At 47.4% G+C, this 21,440-nt stretch overlaps 1 protein-coding gene across 2 annotated transcripts; it reads right to left on the bottom strand.

The window, feature by feature from the left end:
- Positions 1–236: 236 nt before the first annotated feature.
- On the bottom strand, positions 237–20,946 carry UTP6 (UTP6 small subunit processome component). 2 transcript variants are annotated; one of them, XM_036767066.1, is made up of 19 exons: positions 20,793–20,946; positions 18,857–18,941; positions 17,741–17,782; positions 16,997–17,089; positions 15,757–15,804; positions 14,258–14,321; positions 13,706–13,824; positions 12,002–12,079; positions 11,181–11,262; positions 10,756–10,837; positions 9,095–9,276; positions 7,453–7,532; positions 5,846–5,923; positions 4,125–4,304; positions 3,724–3,804; positions 2,546–2,655; positions 1,964–2,030; positions 1,242–1,314; positions 237–797 (listed from the first exon to the last, which is right to left on the bottom strand). In XM_036767066.1, the coding sequence occupies exons 1-19, from the start codon at positions 20,882–20,884 to the stop codon at positions 640–642; spliced, it is 1,794 nt and encodes a 597-aa protein (XP_036622961.1). In that variant the 5' UTR covers positions 20,885–20,946; the 3' UTR covers positions 237–639. The 2 variants fall into 2 exon arrangements, with proteins under 2 accessions (XP_036622961.1, XP_036622960.1); XM_036767065.1 differs by having other exon boundaries at positions 13,706–13,863; positions 20,793–20,929.
- Between the last annotated feature and the right edge of the window lie 494 nt (positions 20,947–21,440).

Raw genomic sequence — 21,440 nt, forward strand, 5'->3', positions numbered from 1 at the left:
TATCTTGATTCTGGTATTTCATTGAAACTGGTATTTCACTGGCTCATGGCTATGTAAGACAGGCAGTTAATATTTGCTGAAGTTTCCTAAGCATGAGGACCCCCTGCCCTAAAATTGTGCCTTCTTCTAGGTCTGTAATATTTCATGCTTTCCTAAGTATTTTCAAAAGACAGGACTCTCAAGAGCGTGCCTTCTCCTCCCTCCACTCAACTCCATGAGCTCAAATACACTTTGGGTGCTTTTCAGAAAAGAAATGTTCTTGTTGCCTTTCAAAATATAAACAGATAAAACCCAGAAGGGACAGGGCCAAGGAGACAAGGGGACAAAACTTATTGCCTCAGCTCAGGAAAGAAGAATGATGTTCCAGTTTCATCAGTTCTGGAGAAGGTCAATGGGGTAGAAGAGGTTTGTTTCTGTTCTGGATGCAGAAAAGCCTTTCACTAATTCTCTCCTCCAGATTAAAGATTCCAAATGGGAATCCAAGAAGGAGCAAGCCTCCTAGTCAGGAGTCGGACAGCAGAGTTCGGTATTTCCTGTGAATCAAGGTCAAACATCTCTGTACAAATGGTAGATCTACTTGCAACATCAATCTACCGCAGGGATTTATAAAGAGTTCACAAGTCCAGCTGTCGACTCTTCCTACAACTGGCCAATCTGGAGTAAAGTGTATTTGGCCACAAACTCCTCCACCAGCCCTCCTTGCAGCATCTTCATGGCTCTCCAATGGATCTGCCCACAGTTCTCTGGTTTGCCACAAGGGTGGTTCAATTCTTCCTTGATGTAATCTAACCACAGGTCTTAAAAGAAAAAAAGTCAGTCACACCAGTGTGTGTACCCTATCCCTTGGCATGCTGCCCCAGCAATGACCAGGTCACTGGCCTTTACCAGATCCAAGAGTTCTGAAGGCCAGAAGAGCTCAGGTCACTCATAAAAAATGGTGCTCTTATGCGCAAGGGCTTCTTTGTTATATGTGTGTATTCTGGTAACAGCATGTTGTTATAATTGATTTTCTTTAAAAAGTTCTTATGTATTTTAGGTTTTTTTTTTTAAATGTGACTGAGAAGGGGCTCATAGCTTCACCAGACTGATGGCCCAATGGAACCAGGACACAGAAAAAATTAAGTACAACTCTACCCCTCTCCACAGTTAAGGCCTGGACTCCAAAAATATATTTACAGGATTGTCAGTCACCCCACCTCCACCCCCACACATGTATTGCCAACAAAAAAGAGATTCCTTACCAGAATTCACAGAACCAAACTCTCTCAAAGCTCTCTCATAGTATTCTCTTAAATTCAACATCTTGCAAGTTTCCTGCCAAAGAAGCAGACAGGAGAGTTCAGGACACAGGGCAATCCTTCTTAAGGGCCCTGATTCAGCATGACGTGTTTTCCTAGAAAAGAAGCTCACTCTTTTGGCTACCCTAAATCCCAATTACTTCATCTTAAGCTTATTTCCTTCTGTTACACTCTCAAGAGAAGCTGATACATATCATTACCTATACCTTCATAACAGAATCCTGTCCTACCCTCTCTCTCAGCTCTGGGGTTGTTTTCCATGTGCAGGTAGGGAGAGCCTGCTTTCTTAGCACAGTGACCCTAATAACACCTTGGTGGCTTTTGCATACAAATCCAATGACATTTTAAATTCACTTGGGAAATGTCTGCAATGTAAACGGAGACCATTTAATTTAGGGACAAGTGAAGTCTGGATTTTCATAGAAGACATTCTCCTAAAGCCAGGCCCGAACTCCCATGTTTTTTAGCTTCTGATTCTTCTCTCTTGTCAGTCACACCTACTAATTGGTCTGCACTACAGAGGGGCAGGGCCAGGGGACTCCCGGGACCAATGTTTGCTAAGCCTTTCTTACTCTCCCTCTCCCCCCTCCCCTACCCCCGCCCCAGGGAGCTGGAGGCCTTTCAGAACAATTAGGAAGCAGTGACCAATGCCCCCACTCACATACCTGTTCCTTTTCAATCTGGATCATCCTCCTGAAGAACTGAACTGAAAATGGGCGGTTCTCACGTAAACTACAAAGAAGAAATGTTTATTTCTCCCACGTGCCCATCACTGCGGAAGAACCCTATAGTGAAGAGGGCCCATGCACCAGGTAGCAGCAAGCCAAGATGGCTAGATGAGCTCAGGGCTCAGGCCCACCCAGCACCAGCACTGACCACCAGCACTTTAAATGGCCAATGACTTCTTTGTCATGACTCTGTTTCCCCACCCCAGCCCAACTCTTCCTTGTATCCGTCATTTCTCAATTTCAGGAACCATTTTTCAATACTCACTTTGGACCTAGAGTTGTTGTTTGGGTTTTTGTTTAAGCAGAATTTTACAGAAAACCTAGTCTCTCACTCATAACTGCCAGTTATGAACCTGCATCGGTCTCTACCACATATTGCACATGAGGCCCAAAAGGTCACAAGTCATCTTTTTCAAGACCTGATATGATAGAGAATTACAAAGTTCGGCCAAGAGGAAAAAGGCCAAGTAAGTGACAGAACGGGCCACATGAGGCACCTACAGGGACAGTTCGTCTCACCTGATAAAGACTCTTTTTGCCTTCTTGCGGCCACCGGTCCGATAAGCCCAATCAAGGTACTTCTCTTTCATGACCGCAGAATCAGCAGGGGCAGTAGCAAGGAGAGATTTCTGGCATGTGGAAGAAACCAGAAACAATCTACATAAGGAAAATTAACAGAAATATCATCCCAAAGCCAACCCAGCGGAGAGCTAGAGGCTTCAGACCCTCAAGGAATCGAACTGTTTGCCAGTGACTGAATGAAAGAATAAAGAAGTCTGTTAAGCACTTACAAGGTGCCATGCACTGTGCTAAGCAATGGGGACACAGAGAAAAAGCCAAGAGATCCCTACTTTCAAGGAGTTCACCCTTTAATTGGGAGAGACAACACAGGGGCAAACTCAGCTGCAGACCCATGGGAAGGCCCAGGAGTCCTGAGAGCAGAAACAGGGCAGAACTGCTGGCTACAACTCTATCCCCAGGAGAACTGCCTGAGGCAGCAGTCCCGCACCGCCTGTGATGGCCAAAGAGTGGAAGCAACTGGTACATCTAACAAACGGCTGAAAACTAGCTGATGTCATTACTAATCTGTATTCATATACAAATGTACTATGGTGGTTCCTCAAAAATCAAATGTGGCCAACACCAGGAAATGCGGAGGCTCCTTCTACAATGTGAGGTAAAGCCAGATGAACAGAACCCAAACCATCCTGACTACAACTATACCTGTACACACCACACACATACACATACACACACACACACTCTCTCTCTCTCTCTCTCTCTCTCTCTCTCTCTCTCTCTCTCTCTCTCTCTCTCCCCTTCTCTCTCCCTCCCTCCCTCCCTCCCCCTCCTCCTTCTCTTTTTCCTCCTCCTCCCTTGCTTGAGGTTCACTTGGTTGGTTCAGCTTCACTAAGTGTGAAGGGTTTTACCTAAGCTTTGATTCCCAGGACCCTAACTCTTAAGCCAGAGGAGACCTCAGAGGAGTTAAGCAAGGCCCCACACAGTGCAAATGGCCGGTCAGCCAGGGAGTTAAGGCTCAGAGGTGGGATCCAAACCCAAGCCAAGCCTCTCCCTTCTTTCCCATCCTGCCTTGTTCTTGGTCTCTGCTGATGATCACTAAACTTATGACAAGTGCAGAAGCAGGAGAAAGAGAGGAGCTGGCTGGGTGCCATCAGTGACCCATCCCCAGGCCACACCTGGAAGAGGGCTTCGGTGTCTGCTTCACTGTGGGTCCCTTCACTCCACTCTGCCCACAAACTCCACAACGGCAAACAATCCTGCAAACAAAAAACAAACTGAGAAGAGCAGGACTCGTGGCTGTGAGCTGCAAACTACAGGCACTCCTGGACCAGTAATGAGCCAATCGACAAGCACTTGTTTAACACCTACCACATGCCAGGCAGACAGTCCCTGCACTGAGGGAGCAGACAGTCTCCCGCCTCTGAGGCAGGTGAGGCTGCCCCGGGTGACAGCCAGTTTTCTAGAGAAGGGACAGCTTTTAAGAAACACCAGCCCACCCCATGCAGCTGGCCTTCGCCAGCCATGTGCGTGCAGAGGGCACAGCCCCAGGACCCTCACGTTGGCAGGATTCACAGACCTTGGCTTTCAGGTGCCGAACAGCTTCCTCAAAACGCTCATCGACCTTGCTGCTCTCTAACCGGATCAGCAGCTGCAGCTGCAGCTGCCACCTGGCGGCCGAGTCTGGGCAGCAGTCTGTTATGGCCAGGGCCACTCCCAGAGCAGTCTCCGTGAAGCCCAGGCCCAGCAACAGGTCAAGCTACACAAAATAAAAGAACAAAGCTGTAATCATAGACAGCTCCTCGGCGTCCATATGTAGGGAGGGAGTGAGGTCCAAAACCTCCCCCTGCCCGCACACAACCTCAACTAGAGTGGCCACCACGAGGCACAGAAGTCAGGTGAGAGGGCCTCCTTCTCTCTCACCTCTGTCTATTCTTTGTGGGAGGTGAATACACATAACCAAAAAATGAGAGAGAGATGGTGAGAAAGGAACAGGAGACTCCAGAAAATCATGGTAACTCAGACTGGAAAGATGGCCTGCTGAGGAACAGACTGTACTAGAACTACAAAGCCCAGCTAGACAGGGGCCTGGCAGACAAGAGGGATGTTCACCTGCAGCAGCCCCTCCCTGCTCACCCATCCTGGGCTGCTGTGAGGCTCCAAGGAGAAGACCTACATAAAGCATTTGCAAATGTGGAAGGGCCAGACCTGATAGGGCTGGGCAGGCGACAGAGTGCTCAGGCTGAAATCAAAGGACATGGGCCCCAGTGCAGCTCTGCTGCTCACTGGGGGACCTTGGGGGCATCCCTTCATCTGTCTGGGCGTAAGACTCCTCAGCTGTAAAACTCAGGGGCAGCTGAGATGGCCTCAAAGGCTCACACAACCTCAGCCTCCTCCAATGCTAGGAGTCTGGTCACATATACGGCTCTACTCCGTCCAGTGCAAACCCTACCAGTGTCTTATTAATACCGTACACATACTACTGCTTCTAAATAAATCTTTATCAACACATCAACGAATCAGGACTGACCCAGAGAGAGTGGGGAAGCAGACCCCTGCATGACCAGACTTTAGGAGCTGGTCTCTGAGAAATGCAGTGGTTCCCTGGGCCTCGATCCCCTCCCAAAGAAATCACAGACTGAGGCAAAGGACCCGAGCACACAAAAGTATTTACCGCATCTCTCTTCTGCAGTGGCAGCAGAGGAATGGAAACTAAGGAAGTTTCCATCTTTGGGGAGCAATTGAATAAACGATGATATATGCATCCACTAGAATACGTAAGAAATGACAGAAGGGCCAGGTGGTAGGACTTGTGTGAACTGAGGCAGAGTGAAGGGGAGAAAACCAGAACAATGCCAGGAAGACAAACAACAGAAAACTTAGGACCCCTGACTGATGCTGCATCCACAAGACCCTGGGGGACCAATGCAGAGGAAGCCTGGCTGCCCCCTCCTGTCAGAATCAAGAGACTCAGGAAGAATCGCTCCTGGGGGTGGCCAGATTGGCAGTACCTTTGTCAGACTGTGCATGTTTGTTACAAAAGGAGGGAGACAAAATAAATGTTTGTTAAGTGAAAATATAAAAGATCTACTTAAAAGAATGAAAAGTGCCATGGCCCAAATAGTCCTCATCCTCTCTGATGAAGACAAGGCCTCAAGTGAAGGCTGCTGGCCTCCAATGAGCCCATCCCCCCCAGGCCCCCAAGGAGAACTGCCAAGAGCCCACAAGAAAGTGGCCACACTGGGCTCTGGAAGAACTCACCACCCAACAGAACAGAACAGCATTAGCCCACCTCCTTACCCACTGCTGGTACAGGTCTTCAGACAGCAGCATGGCTTCATGGGCCCTCTTGAACACATCCACAGCCCGCTCCTGCCTCTGAAATCACCAAGGGAACAGAGTCACCATGTAATCCTGGTGAAAGGGCCCTGGACTTTGAATAGGAGCACTTTGCAATATTCCTGACAATTCAGGAAGGGAAGCTACTGCTCTCCAATGGTGAAATTGAAGCGGAAATAGAGGTGGAATATAACATAGATGGATGGATGGATAGATGGATGGATGGATGGATGAACAGATGGAACAGATGGATGGATAGACAGACAGACAATTATTAAGGCCTTACAAAGGACCAGGCACTTTTCTAAGCACTGGGAATAAAAAAAAAGAGCAATCCAATTCCACCACCCTCAAAACATTAACATTCCAATGGGAAGAGGCCACATGTAGAAGGGAGTTGGAGAGCAGGGGGAGGATGTATGCTGGCGAGGCACGAAAGAAGCCTAGAAATGCAGCAGGAGCCCAGGACCAGGTGAGACAAAGCCAAAGCTGGCTCATGAGAGCCAGGGTGGCTCCAGAGGCACAGGACCAGGACTCGGTGGGGAGGAAGCAGCAACAAGGACAGGATCCTAGGATCCAAGACCCAAGAAGGGAACGACCAGGGCCTGAGCTGCGAGGGACCTCAGAACTACCTTCTGCCAACTCCCGGGTTTTAGAGAAGAAAACAAGGCCCAGAAAAGCTGGGGGATCTGCCCAGGGTAGGCAGTGGCAGAGGCATCCTGGAAAACAATCTGAAACTGCCCAGACACTAATCCTCTCTAATTCACACGCATACCTCGACCCAGCAACACCACTTCGAGGCCTCTACCCCAGAGAACAAAGAGAGGAAAAGGAGACACATATATATGGCCATTCAAAGCAGCTATATTTGTGACACCAAGAACCCGAAAATATGGGGCTGCCTGGTAACTGGCAAATGGATGAACAAATGATGGCCTATGAATATAATGGAATTATCCTGTAAGAAATGGAGGGAATGATTTCAGAAAAAACCTAGGGAGATTTTATGAACTAATGCAAAGCAAAGTGAGCAGAACCAGAACAGCCAACAGACTAACAACACTATGGAGACAAGCAACTCTGAAAGACTTAAGAATTCTACCCACACAATGACCAGCCACCATGTCAAAAGATCCATAAAGCATTCTACCCACTTCCTGACAGAGAGGGACGGGTTCGAGGTGCAGACTTGGACATATACTACTGGACATGGCCAACACTGTAATGTTCTATTTGACTATGCATGCTGGTTACAAGGGTTTTTCCTTTTTAGTTTTTCCTGATGGGAAAAGTAGGAAGGAGAGAAAATTGATTTTTAATTGAAAAAAAAAATTTTTTTAAAATAAAGAGTAAGTGAATCCTAAAAAAAAAGGATTTAAAGTGAATGATCCAACCCAAACAGTAAGGGTTTTTAAATTATGTTGATATGAAGAAAACCAAACCTTATTTAAGGCTCTGAAAAAAGGGTTATGAAAGAGGTGGCCAATTCTCAGAGGTGGGTGGTTTTGCCTGGGTATCCATGGGTCCACATGCTGCCACCTGACCAAGTGACATGATTTGTGCCTTACCTTCTCTCTCAGCTCCTTGTTATTCGTTTTTCTATTAAATCGCTCCAAGCAGAAGGTGATGTAACACTTCCACATAGCCTCTATAAAGTCAGAAAGAACATCACAGGTTGACTAGTTTGTTTTGTTTTGCTTTGTTTTTAAGAAAAAGTGGATCAAAGGTGGCAGAACGTCTAACTGACCCACAACAGGACACAAGTCAGAAGCATCTTCTGTGCGGGTTTGTTAACTCATTTAATTCTGTCTGAAGCCCTAAGGACGTCACGGTTGAGATTTTAACCCTTATGAATGTGTTTGTTTTTGTTCTTGGTCATATGGACAGGAAATGCGCTGGGCTTTGTACATTTATTTGTTTTAAAAAAAAAAGCGGACCCGTAATCAGTGAGACCAGATCCTTCATTTCAACAACAGCCGCTACTTCTTGGCAGAGGAAAACCTAAATTCTCACTCCCTCGAAGCAGCCCGTCACTCCAGGTTCATGGGCTAGGAAACAAGACATCCCAGAAACTGCAGTCAGGCTGGGGCAATACCACGTGTTAAGAAATGCCATTCAATATATACCACAGAGCATTATCAAAAAACAATGATAAATGCAAGGTCTTTTCCAATGTATTCTAAAATAAAATGCCTAGGGTAAAAAGGAGCATTTGATCCACAACCCCTTCCCAAACAAGGCCACCCTCATCACTACTGTCAACATTACTCTGTCCGCAGCTACACCAGAGCCATTCAGGACGGGCCGGGCAGGGAGGAAGGGAGAAGGGGCGAGGTGAGAAGAGAAGGAGAGTGGCAGAGAAGGGGAGGGAGAGGGGAGGAAAGACTAAAAGGAAGGTAGGAGAGGAAGTAGACCAGAATCAAAAGGGCTTGTTTGCTGCTTGTTAATGCATTTGGTTCCTTCTGCTTTGCTAAATGTTGCTTATTATACTCCTTGCTGTATTGTGCATTTCACTTTTTGGTTGTTGAATTATTTGTTCCTCCTAAAATATGCACTAGGAGGTTTAGTGGACAGAGATCAGGAAGACCTGGGGTCAGGTCCTGTCTTGAGGTCCCCTGGCAGAGAGACCCAGGTCAAGTCACCAAACCTCAGTGACCAGGGCGGGAGTCACTGGGCTGAAGCAATCAAAGGAGATTCTGCTCTGGGAGTTGCTGTGAAAATGAAGTATCACAGGTGTCTAGACCAGGATGAGTACCCCTAGCTTGGGAGCCACACAAACGCAGGCTGCAGCGTGCAGGCCAGAGTCTGCTGCCATATGCTGTGCACCACATTCATCAATGAGGGGGATGGAGTGATGATGGAAAATGTTTAAAACCTCACAGCCTTCGCAGGATATATTTGGAGCCTCAGTTTCCAGATCATCCGGTCCAGCACACTCATTTTACAGATGGGAAACGAAGGCCCACTCGGAGGGAAGTGACCGGCCCAGGATGACCCAGACAGTGATCAAGTGGCAGATCAGGATTCGCACCCAAGTCCTCAGACTCCAAACCCAACTCTCACCCCCACACCACCCGCCTCCACCAAGAAACCTATGACTGAACAGCTCCTGGTGGAGAACAGGGTTAGCACCACTCACTGTGGGAGGTCAAACCCACTCCAGGCATAGACAGCAGGGTGTATTTCCTAATCATAGCCAGAAAGACAAACCTGTAGCCAGAGAGCTCACGGCCTCCTCGTAGACAGCACAGCAGCGCTCCTCCCTGCGGGCTACCTCTGCGGCTTTCCTCTGTTTGGATGCAACTTCTTCAGGCAGCTGGGACTCAAGCTCCAGCTCTCGCCGTGCCACAAAGTCCCAGGTGAGGGGGTCCCCGGCATGCAGAACCTGCAGGCTGGAACACAGAGATTCCTCCCACCTGCTCTGTCCTAAGGGAAGCTAGGGAGAAGGAGCCTAACAAGGCAGCAGGTCACGGTCAACCCCAATGCTGGTCAGCACCCCAGGGGATTAACAACCTCAGGCAGAAACCAAGGGTCCCCTGGAAAGAGCACACAAGCCATTGTGCCAATCAGGTCTTCTATAACTATGTTAACGGACCTGAGCAGAGGAAGGGAGTACACGTTTACGTAGTGCCTACTACATGGCAGGCACCGTGCTGAGTGCTTTACAAACGTCATCTCACTGGATCCTCGAAACCACCCCAGGAGGTAAGTGCTGGTAAGATCCCCACTGTACAGTTGAGGAAACTGAGGCAAACACAGGTTAAGCACCTTGTCCTAGGTCTTACAGGTAGGTCCTGACTCCAGGCCAGTGCTTTATCCGCTATGTACTAGGGTCAGAAGACCCAGTTCCAAACCAAGCTTGGACCCTTACTAGCTATGTAACTCAGGGCAAGCAGCAGAACTTCTGTGCCTCAGTTTCCTCATCTGTAAAATGAAGGGTTGGATCTGACGTCTCAGCTCCCTTCTGGCTTGGAATCTAGGATGCTGTGGACATTTATCGAGAGCCTGCTATTTAACAAAGCGATGCTACTAACTTTGCAATCATCGAACTGGTCTGAGTGGAGGAGATACCACCCCCACGCCCCCCACCTCCATGGCAGGAGGAGCAGTAAGCATTTGTTGGCACCCCTCTGCCCTGATTGGAGAGAGCCTCTCCCTTCCCGGCTGCCTGCTGCGACCTTTGGGGCTCTCACCAGGAACCTGAACCTCCTCCAAGGAGGGAGCCACTCCTCCTCTTCACAATCAATGTGTGCTGGCATCCCCTCTAGTCCCCACACTAGCCTCCCTTGCTCCCTGTCTCAGGGATGTTCCTTAGAACAGCCAGAGGATGACCATCCAAACTCAACCTTGACTGGCATGTCCATAGCACCAGAGGGTCAGAGCCGGATGGGAGATCACAGGTAGCTTTCTCTGTCTCCTCTCTGAAGCCAGGCTGGTCATGACACTTTCACAGCACTCAGTTCCCACTGTTTTGTTGCTGCCTCTGTTTACACTGTTGTGATCACTGCTTTTACTGGTCCAGTGGCTAGAGTGCAGGATTTGGTGTCAGGAAGACCCAAGTGTGAATCCTGCCTCAGACACTTTCTGGCTTTGTGATCCTGGACAGACCACTTCACCTTTGTGTGCCTCAGTGTCTTCAGCTCATCAGAGTACCTCCCTCCCAGAATTAGTGAGGATCAAAGGAAACAACGTATGAAATAAAAGGAAGCACCACATTGTGAAGCATAAAGCTCTACAAAAATGCCAGTGATGATGATGACGATGAAACTGGCTTCCTCTAATTCTACACACCCCACATCAGAAACCTGCTCCGTAGAGCACACCCCAGAAACAGACACCTACAACACGCCCCTCCTCCTCCCTCCACTTACTGGTCGTAAATCTCTTTCTGAAGATCTTGTGCAAAAGTGAATAACTTTGCAATTGAGAGCAACGAGAGATGAAATTCGGCACCTAAAAATAAAGACAACAGAGAAGGAATCAAGGTCCACAAGTCAGCAAGACAAGGAAGGTCCTTTCTCCGCTGGGCTTCGGACTTTCTGTGGACTTTCAACTTGTCTTCGGTCCATCCCACCCCAAGCATCCACTTCATCTGAGTCCCCTACCCGATGACACCCAGAACTAGAAGTCTAGGCACTAGGTAGGTGAATACTGAAGTGGGTGCAATGGAGTTAAGCACTTTCTCAGCACAATGGGACTCGCTCTCCATTTCAGGAGACCCATGCTGGTTCCTGGGCTGCTTCCGCTTGTCCTATACATCATAACAACCTGCTCCCCACTAGTGTAGGAGGCATACCTTTGATCTTACTCACAGCTTCTTTATAAACAATCCGTGCCAAGCCGCCATTCAGGACCTCCTCTGGATAATCGAGTGCATCCTAAAGAGGGTGTTAGAAAGCCAAACTTCGAGAGAAGCAAAGCACAGCATAGCAGGAGAAACCCTGACAGCAAGTTGGGAGACCTGGCTTCTAACTAGCCAGGGAAACCTAGGGAGATCAAAACTACTCTGGCCTTGATTTCCTCAGCTCTAAAACAAGATGGTCCCTAAAACCCTTCTTTAAAATGGTTCCTGTATCTGATCTGTTCATTGTGGGGAGAGGAGAAACAGTGAAAGCTGGACAGAGTGGGTTGTAATCTATCTCATCTCATCCCTTCAACTCTTTAAAAAAGGAAATTAAATCAGGCTTGGGAATCACACTTAAGTCAGTCTTTCCTGAGTGATTTTATTTTTTGTTTGGGGTTTTCTTTTTTAAAAAGTCCTTAAAAAAAACTAAAAAGCTCTTGATGAATTTTACCTTCTCTTCCAGTTCTATTTTTCAAGCACCTCTCAATATAGTCTCCCCCACACCCCTGCACCTGGAATCCTTAGTCCCCTTTTCGGAAAATTTCAGTGATTTCTGCTGGGCTGCTGAGGGTTTCCCTATCACAGCCATTGTTAAAACCAATTGTGCTGATGGCTCTCTTCTGTGTTGGTAACTTTCTAAGTCTATTAACAATCTGGGCTCTGCATGACAAGCAGGACAGGAGACTCCCCCTCATCCTCCCAAGGATGCTTCTGACTCTCAAATAGGAACAAAGGCCCCAACCTTCACCAGCTGCACTGGTTTAGGATCTTACCAAATCCATTTTTGCTTGTTCAAATTCCTGCTTCTCTTTCCTCTGCTTCTCAGCACTCATTAGCTCCATCCTAAAATACTAAAGATGGGGCAAGAGGAAAAAAAATATTTCCCCCTTGCCCCTGAAAACTGGGCAAAAACAGCACCACCACCACCCACCACCCCTCACCCCACCCCCACTCCAAGATGATCAAGGTGGCAAATGGGTAAACAGAGAATCAAAGCAACCAGTTTCCTCAAGGCAGCACGGACCAAGTGCCAGCCTTGATCTGAACTATCAGTGGTTAGCGTGACCCTGACTTCTCCGTCACTCACCTCTCAGACTCAGTCATCTAAAAATGAAGGCAATACCGCCCATAGAATCTCCCTCACAGGGTGGTTGTGAGGATCAGACAAGACAAGGTGCACAAAGCGCACTGCAACCTTTAGTCAGTCATGCTATCATCACTGTAATATGTGATAATCACAGGGTTAAACCTATACTTTAACCATAAAATAAAATGGTAACATTTCTCTCGTGCTTTGCTTTCAAAGACAATACTATGGCTTAACGTGACTGCCAATAACCTACAGAATTACTATTTTCTAAAAGCACAACAGAAGCAAAGCCAGATGTGGACCCTCAGACAGGCTTAGGAGGGGACAAAGACCAAAAGCTCAGGTTTTTTCCTTCGTTCTTTGTTCGATGCTAAAGGTTTTGGGTGGCAGTTATTCCGTATTTTATAGGCCTACTTGACTATTTGGTTTTGTTCCGAGTTAAGTTTATAATTAAAAAACGTGTTAACAATACTAAACAGAAGGATTACCACACTATGTTCAAGGACCTCAGGAAAAGGTGGTTCTGATGTCACTGTAACTATATAGCACACTGACTACAACACAGCTGTGACTGCTATGAAGCCCTGAAGACAGAGACCAAAAACTCCCTCCCCTTTGAGGCAGAGTAGTTACAAGTTCACTGATGACTGAGCCACACTGGCTGGATCACACACGGAGGCTCCAAGGCAGCCTGAAATCCTGTTCTGGTCAGCCTAATGCCCTAACACACAGAGAAATTCCCTGACAAACACTGGCATTCATTTATCAAGTGAGCGTCTGGCCATCCCCAGCCTGTGGACTCTGAAGAAGAAAATCATAAGCAAAGCAGAGTGTGGTTCCAAGAAGAGAAAAGAGAAAGGAAAAGGAAAAGAGAGAGTAGATCCAGAAGGAAGGAGGAAAAGGGCAGAGAGGTGGAAAGAGGAGATGAAGGTGACTGCCCACCATGCTGTCCTGCTAGGGAGAGGCAGGCCTGAGCTCCCAGGCTCTCTGAGCTATACAGCAGGACTGCTCACATCTCTGTCCTGCCCTGGGGCCAGCACTAGCTCTCCAGTCCCCAATTCAGCCCTGATTCAAACTCTCAGCATGAGGGCTCTCCTGAGATCTTTTTTTTTTTTTTATTCAGTAGACTCCAATATAAAGCAGAGGTCCTTAACCTAGGCTAGGGTCCAGGAACTTGTTTTTTTTTTTTTTTAATGTTTTGATCAATTGGCCTCCTTTGTAATCCCATGTGATGTCCTGCTACACCTCAGAATTATTTTTTTTTTTAAGAAAAGGCTCCATTTTAAGGGTGTGCCATATCCAGAACAATACAACCCACCTAATTAACAGGCAACATGAAAGCACCAGGACTCTGCCAGGGCCTGACCCCCAGCTGAGGCATACTCACTTCTTGGTAAAGTTTGGGAGACTCTGGGTGGAACCTCAACGCCCGCAGAAAGAGATGCCTGGCACTTTCTGAAGAGAGGCAATCCTCCATCTCCCACTTGGCTGCCATGATCCACAGTGCTGTCCAGGAGAGGGGGGTAAAAAGCAAACCAGATCCCACTGCTAATAATCAGCAAGAACTCTATTGAAATTCTGTCACTGCCTACAGTGACCATCTTAGCAGAGTTCAGTACTAATTAAGCCAGCCAGCAAGCTGAAAAGCAAATCCTTGGCCTAAAACAAAATCCTGTTCTCTAAAATCTAGGTCACTCATTTTTGCTGCCCCTTAAACCCTACTGGACTATCTCAAGAAGAAGCTGAGAGTCCAAAATCCAGCCACTTGCCTACCATTGTTAAAGTTAGGTCCTAGGAGATGGCTGAGGCAGGCCAGGCCTCATTCCCACCCTATCCAAGTTGAGCCACAGAGCTCCATCAGCCCCCCTACCATCACCAGCCCACCATCACTTCGAAGCCTTTATAAACCAACATATAAAATGAGCCCTGCTTCACATACCTGGTTTATTTGGATGAATGGCCAACAGGGAAGAGAATAATTTACTAATTTGGGTTCTGTTATTCTGTAAGAGATAAGAAAAACAATTCTGCTTGAAGTGCAAAGAATTATTGCTCCTTCCTGGTCTCAGCCTGATCAGCCCATCCCATCACTTACTGAGGCCCCAGGACACAGGAGATACAATGAGGCCTCAGACTAATTATCTTCTGCTAGATTCCTGGGGGCCAGGATCCTAGAGCAGTCACAACAAAACTATAAGGATTATCTAAACACACCAAAACAAGGCCATAGATAATAACGGACATTTACACAGCGCAAGTGTGCAAAGCATTTGCACATACAGGGGATCCCCGAAGTCTTACTGCCATTTTAAGCTATCAAAACTTTAAAACTGCACTCAGATTTTTGGGACAGGCTGTCTCATTTCATGTCCTCCTCCAAACACCCCTAAGAGGTAACTGGTATTATTACCTCCATTTGACAGACGAGGAAACCGAGGCTGAGAGGATAAATGACTTGTCACAAAGAAAGCAGGTGTCTGAGGGGGATTTACATTGTCCCCTGTGTTCCAGTCATCCTAAAGCAAATCAAAGCTACATTCGGATTTCCTGACGTTCATGTATACCAGGGGTTCTTAACCATTTTTACACATGGATCCCTTTGACAACAGTCTGGGGAAACCTATACACCCCTTTCTCAGAGCCATGTTTCAAATGCATAGAATTACAAAGAGAACCAATGATACTGAACCACTGTGATCAAAACATTTTTAAAACCCAATCTCACAAACTCCACGGTAAAAATCCCAATTTGTTAAAAAAAAAATTTATGACAACTTGGAAATCCATTCACTAAAAAGAATTAAGGCTTTAATTTAAGATGGCAGGTCCTCCATTAGGTCTTTTCCCTTCTTTAGATCTATTCCCAAATTCTGTGTCCATCTTTTATTTTAGTGGGGGGGCAGGGGAGAGGGAGCAGTTTGCTGTATGGAGCAGGGTGAAGAGCAGCAGGCTTAGTGGTCTAGTCTCCTATTTGGCACTAACCAGCCATAGGAGGGTGGACAAGTCACTTACCCTTTCTCCTCACGGAAGCTTTCTGTTCTGTAAAATGGGATAATTATACTTCCTACTACCCACCTCACAAGGCCAGAGGGAGGAAAAGTACTTTACCAACTCTAGAGCACTGTATCAAAGTGGGCCATGAAACCTCAACAAACACTGTGTCCCACAGAGAGCTGTTTGGCCCATAATCCCCCACTCCTTAGGAGCAGAGTCTTCATCTGATCCCAGCTGTGTATCTTGCCCAGCATGTGAGCTCTGCTCACAAGATATGCTTCAGGTTTCTTGAACTAAGTGACAGTAATTTCTTCCCAACTTCAGTGAAAATCATGGGGCTGTGCAATCACATATATGGCCTGGGGGTAGGCAGACAGTGAATAAAAGGAATAAAAGGTCAGGAAATAAAGGAGAGGGAGGGAAAAGCAAAGCCCTCATACTCACCCATTTCTTACAAAAGGCTATGTGAGACATCCAGAGCTGGATATCTTCCTATGGGAAACACAATAAAAACCACATTCTTTATCTAGTTCATATAGACAGAACTTTAGAATCTTAATCTTTTGTTTTTACATCCCCTTCATTTCTGAATACACCCCTCCCTTTACCCTAATCAAAAAGCCAATCCTCAAAGACAGAAAGATGCCCATTCCCTTCTTTTGCAGTTCCCTTCTTCTGCATCATTTTGATGGGGGGGGGGAGGGGGTATGACTACTCATTACCTACAAATCCCTAAGACACAACTATAATGCTCACTTTTCTTTCTTTGCACGTGTAACACAGTACAGTAGAAAAAGCACTAAATCCGGGGTCAGAGGATAATGGGTTCCAATCCTGTCCCTGCCCCTGACTACCTAGGGCAAGTCCTTGGGGAAATCCCTTCCCCTCTACGTAAAGGTGAGGCTGCCTCCTGCCCACCAAAATAAGCTGGAATTGATTCTGAACAGATTTTACAAAGACCTAGGCTGGAGGGGCCTCAGAGGCCAAATAACCCAACCTCCTCATCTTACAGAGGAGGGAGCAGAGGCCTGAGGAGGGCAGGGAACTAGCCCAAGGTCACACCGGGGTAAATGGCAGAGGCACAGCCCAAGCAACTCCACAGGAAGCCCTCGGGTGGTTTCACCAAACTTCAGAGCTGGAAAAGGCTGAGAGATGAATCAGTCCAACCCCTCATTTCACAGAGGGAACCCAGGGTTAGGCCACAGAAGGGGATGTGCCAAGGCCACACAGAGGTCATGGCAGAGGAGACCCGAATTCAGCTCTCCTGACTGCCAGATAGACCACTGACTCTGCTCGCCAGCCTTCCCCCTGGCTACATGGGCTTCTCACACAACAGCTGACACACCAAAGCCATTCACTGTCCCACTTTTAGAAATCTGCATGGGAGAAGTCAGGGTCTGTCTTACCCATCTCCCATTCCCTGCCACCCCTCTTCCCTCCCCATCCACCAACTCAGGGGATCATAAATAAAAAGAGAATAAAATGTAGCCAGTGTGTTTTCAGAAAACACCAAAAATGTGCCTGGAATGAGAAGGAATCGCCCCAAGGGGACTCACGTGGAGGAACACTTGCCAGGTAGCCAGGGCCCAAATCCTGACATTCTTAGGCGGGCTTTTAAAAATCAGTCGATCCCTTTACAAGCAGTACCACCTCCCACCATCCACAAAGCCCCAAACCTGCTGACCTTCCACTTGGATGTAGCTCGACGGAAGAGGTTCTGTATTCTGTGCACAATCGAAAACTCAATCTCCTCCTTCTTAAAGAAGTATCTGGTGCGCTGAGGACCAAAAGGCAAAGCCTCAACCTCCAGGAGGACCCCCAGCCCCACTGTCACCCCAAACACCAGCTCGGAAGGGGACTCTGCTTCTCCCTAATCTCTCAAACTCATCCCCCTCTCAGAGCTCACACCACCCTTCCTCCCCACCCCTGCCCACTCCAGGCCCTCCTCACCCCCTACTTCAACTACTGGGATTAAAAGCCTCCCCGGATTAGGCACAGATCCAACCATGGCACACAACCATGTGATCAAAATCTTCACCCCTACAGCCTCCAAGTCTGCAGCTCTTAACATTTTGGGTAGCACAGACCCCTGGGCAGTCTGTGGAAGCCCATTCGGAATGTTTTTATATGCATAAAATAAAATACACAGAACTACAAAAGAAGCCAATTCTATTGAAATACACTTGTCTGCAAACGCTCAAAGGTCAAGAGGAATGTTTTAATGCCCCCATGGGGGGAGGATTAAAATCCCTAGCATTACTCCTATAGTATTTACAATCCAAAAGTACTAAAACCAAATATTACTGGGTGCCCATGGAAGGCTGAGGGAGCACAGCATAGCCAGGAGCCGGCCCCTGCCAAGCTCTAGCTGCCTAAGAGCATGTTACATTTTGTTTTGTTTCCCTCCCCGCCTTCCCCAATCACTTACCGCTCTTCTTTTCCTGATCAGTTCCAGAAGGTTGATTTCATACTACAGGGAAGAAACCGCATGGCATGTCAGAATATACACAGAGAGAAATGGAACAACAGAAGAATCCTGAACTTTCAAAATAAAAACAAACGGAGCCAGCTGGAGAGCCAAGAGCTGTGGATGAGGCCTGGCAGCTACAAAAACCAAGGCATGTGGTAACCGATGATTACTGACTGTCAAGGTGCACCATTTACAACAATAATGGTTTTCAGAAAGACCAGGAATTCAGCAGGCTACACCTGGTGCTAAATATATGTCTTGGGAACGGAATCAAACAAATCAGCGGGCTCTCTCCACAACTGGCCCATCTGTCAGCACTTCTAATGGCAAAGAAGCTGGTTCTGATTAAAACCATGACTCAGAAGGTACCTCAAAGGAAGCGAGCTCAGCCTTCCCAACCCATTCCAAATCGTCTGGCTTCTGACTGTGCCTAGAGGCCTCGGCCCTCTCCCCAAGGAGCCTATTTTATCAAAGGAGAGCTCACAGGGGAAGAAAGTCCATGGCGATCCAGAATCTGCCTCCAGATGCTGCCACAGAGAAGAAACTGAGGCCCAGGGAACGAGAAGAATTTTATAAGGCCACAGACCCAGGCAGCATCTGAGGCAGGATTTGAACCCAGATGTTCATTCATTCCGGCAGCCCCCGACATATCCGTCCCAAGTTTTCTTCTTTCCACGGCTGTGCACCTCCTGATCCCTCGATAACATTTCATAGCACAGTCTCTAGATCTTTAATCCCTTCATTCCTCTGGATCTGTTTCAGACGGCTGATGTCTCTTTTAAAACGTGGAGCCTCCGACTGAACTTTATTAAACGCCTTACTGATACGGAATCTTTACTGCCCTGATCGACCCTTCTTGTGGCCCCATCAAAAAAGTAAAAAATTTCAAGTGGACATGACTCATCCTCAGTGAAAGCATATGCCAGCTATCCGCTATCAAGACTTCCTTTTCTAAATGTTCCAGGTTAGGTATTTAAAAATGCATTTTACAAATGCCAAGCTCGCTCAGTCATTAGTTAATTGAAAAAGGAATAAAATTTCAGGGAAGAAGTAATCATCCATCAGTCCACTCACTTGGATATATTTGATAAAGTCTTCCTTAAAAAGAGCTCTCCTCTGTACTTTGTATTCCAATGCTGAGGCCTTCTTAATGACAGCCCTGGGAAAACAAAACAGCTTAAAATAAACCCTTTGAAAAAGGCAGAGACTACATATCAGCTATGCTTTTTTAAACCCAATCCACATTTAAAATATTTTAAAACCACAATATAACAACAGTTAAACCATCTCTACTATCCAAGGCTTCTCAGGCAACACAAAGCAAAATATGAATACGGGTTTTGCACACCCTCCAGTCCACCTTCTGGTTGCTGCAAGTATCTTCCTAAAACTCAGGTCCAACCACACGTTAACTCCTTACTCAATCAACTACAGGGGCCCCCTATTACCTCCAGGATTAAATATAAAATGCTGTTAGGGCAGCTAGGTGGTGCAGTGAGTAGAGCACCGGCCCTGGAGTCAGGAGGACCTGAGTCCAAATCCAGCCTCGGACACTTGACACATGTCCTAGCTATGTGACCTAACCCCAACTGCCCTGCCAAAAAGCAAAAAAAAAATTTTTTTAAAAATCTAAAATGCTGTTAAGCTTTTAAAGCCCCGTACAACACGGCCCCTTCCTACCTTTCCAGTCTTCTTTTCCACTTACTGTATAAGGCAGCAACTCTGGCCTTCACACAACACTTCAGTGCCTGACTCCATGCCTCTTACTGGCTGTTCCCCATGCCTGAAATGCTCTCCCACCTCCTGCCTTCGCACAGTAGGTGCTAAACAAATGCTTGCTTACTGACTCAACTTCACCTAAGCTACCCTGTTTTTCTTCAAGACTCAGTCCAAATCCCACCCTCTTCAAGGAGCCTTTTTCTGGCACTTGGCTAGTACCTTCTCTCCAAGACTGCCTCCCATTTACACTGTATTGTTCGCATGTTGCCTCCTACATTAGAATATAAGCTCCTTAAGGGCAGGAGCTGTTTATGCCTTTCTCTGTATCTATTCCCAATCCTTAACACAGTGCCTGGTACACAGTAGTCATTTAATAAAACGCTTTATCTAGCCTTTCTATATGCAATTTGTACAGTTGTCTGCATACTGTCTCCTCCATTAGATTATAAGTTCCTTGAACAGTAGAGACTGCTTCTATCTTTCTTTGCATCTATTCCCGGTGCTTAGCACAATATCTGGCACACAGCAGGTGCTTAATAAATGTTTATGTATTCCAACATCTCATTTGTACAAGATTGCTTGCATGCTGTCCTACTGGACTATATGACCCCTGAGTCTTTCTTGGTATCTATCCCCATTGCTTAGCACAATGCCTAGCACACAGTAGGTGCTTAAGAAACGTTTTATGTATTCCATCTACATCTCATTTGTACAAGGTTGTTTGCCGGCTGTCCTATTGGACTGTAAGGTCCCCGAGAGTCTTTCTTGGTATCTATTCCCAGTGCCTAGCACGTCTGGCACACAGCAGGTGCTTAATGCGTGCTTGCTGATTTTGAGGATGAGGATGATGATGACACGCAGCAACCTCGAGGCAAGCACGAGCACCTCCATCCCTCCGGGCTGGCGGAGGTAAGCAATGCTCCCTTAGTTCCTGCAGGTGGAGCCAGGCGGCTCACTGATTAAAGACCCACTCACTGACCCCGAGCCTTCTTGCCAGCTTCAAGACTGGCCTCCCGGCCACTAGGGGGCGCCGTCATACCAGGGAACCGACAAGCTGGTTCCTCCAGCGGCAGGAGACGCCGCGCGGGACACCTGGGGGCAGGCGAGCGGGACGCCTGGGGCGCCCACTGCCCCCCGAGCCAGACAGTGCGCGCGCGGAGCCTCCACGAGGCAAGGACGCCGCCCACGCCATCTCCCGCCGCGAAGAACAAACGTGACGTCGGCAGCCACACGAGGTCCGCCTTCCCCCCGGGGCACCACCTCCCCCCCACCAAACCGGCGGCGAACTCACTTAATCTCCTTGCGCGTGAAGAGCCCGACCCGCTCCAGCTGTAGCAGCTCCGGGAGTCGGTCCTCGATGTGCTCCTCGATGATCTCCGCCATGGTTTCGGCTCCAGGCAAAGCGAAGGAAAGCTGCACCGGCACCGGCGCTCATGCGCAGAGCCTCTTCCGGAAGTTTTCTCCAACCTTTACCCTCCGACCTGCCGGGCGAGCACGTGGTTCGTCAGTTCCCCGCCCCCCGCAGGCGATCCCGGACTTGCTTGCTGTGGCGCGGATTGTTTTTGCCGCTACAACTTGGCGGAAGTCCGTAGGTGCGGAGGCGGGGCGCTCTGCGAAGAGGGAGGGACTTGCGAGATTCCTGGGCGCAGGCGCAGTGCAAAGAAGAAAAGGCGTGCTCAGTTGGAGAAACAAAGTTTAAAAGTCCCGTTGAACGCTCGCGGACCAATCAATATACGAGAATTTTTTTTAAAACTTTTTTAAATTAATTTTTATTTTTCAGTTAACAACCACTTTCAACTTTTATTTGTTTCAATTAGAAGAATTTTTAAACGCATTTTAATTAAGGAGCATCAACTTTTGAATTTATCACTTAAGCATTTTTAATACTTCTATTTTTCCAACTAAAAATTTTTACACTTTTTTCAATTAACAGGGTTTA

Source organism: Trichosurus vulpecula, chromosome 7 (genome assembly GCF_011100635.1).
Source record: "Trichosurus vulpecula isolate mTriVul1 chromosome 7, mTriVul1.pri, whole genome shotgun sequence".
Lineage (NCBI taxonomy): Eukaryota > Metazoa > Chordata > Mammalia > Diprotodontia > Phalangeridae > Trichosurus > Trichosurus vulpecula.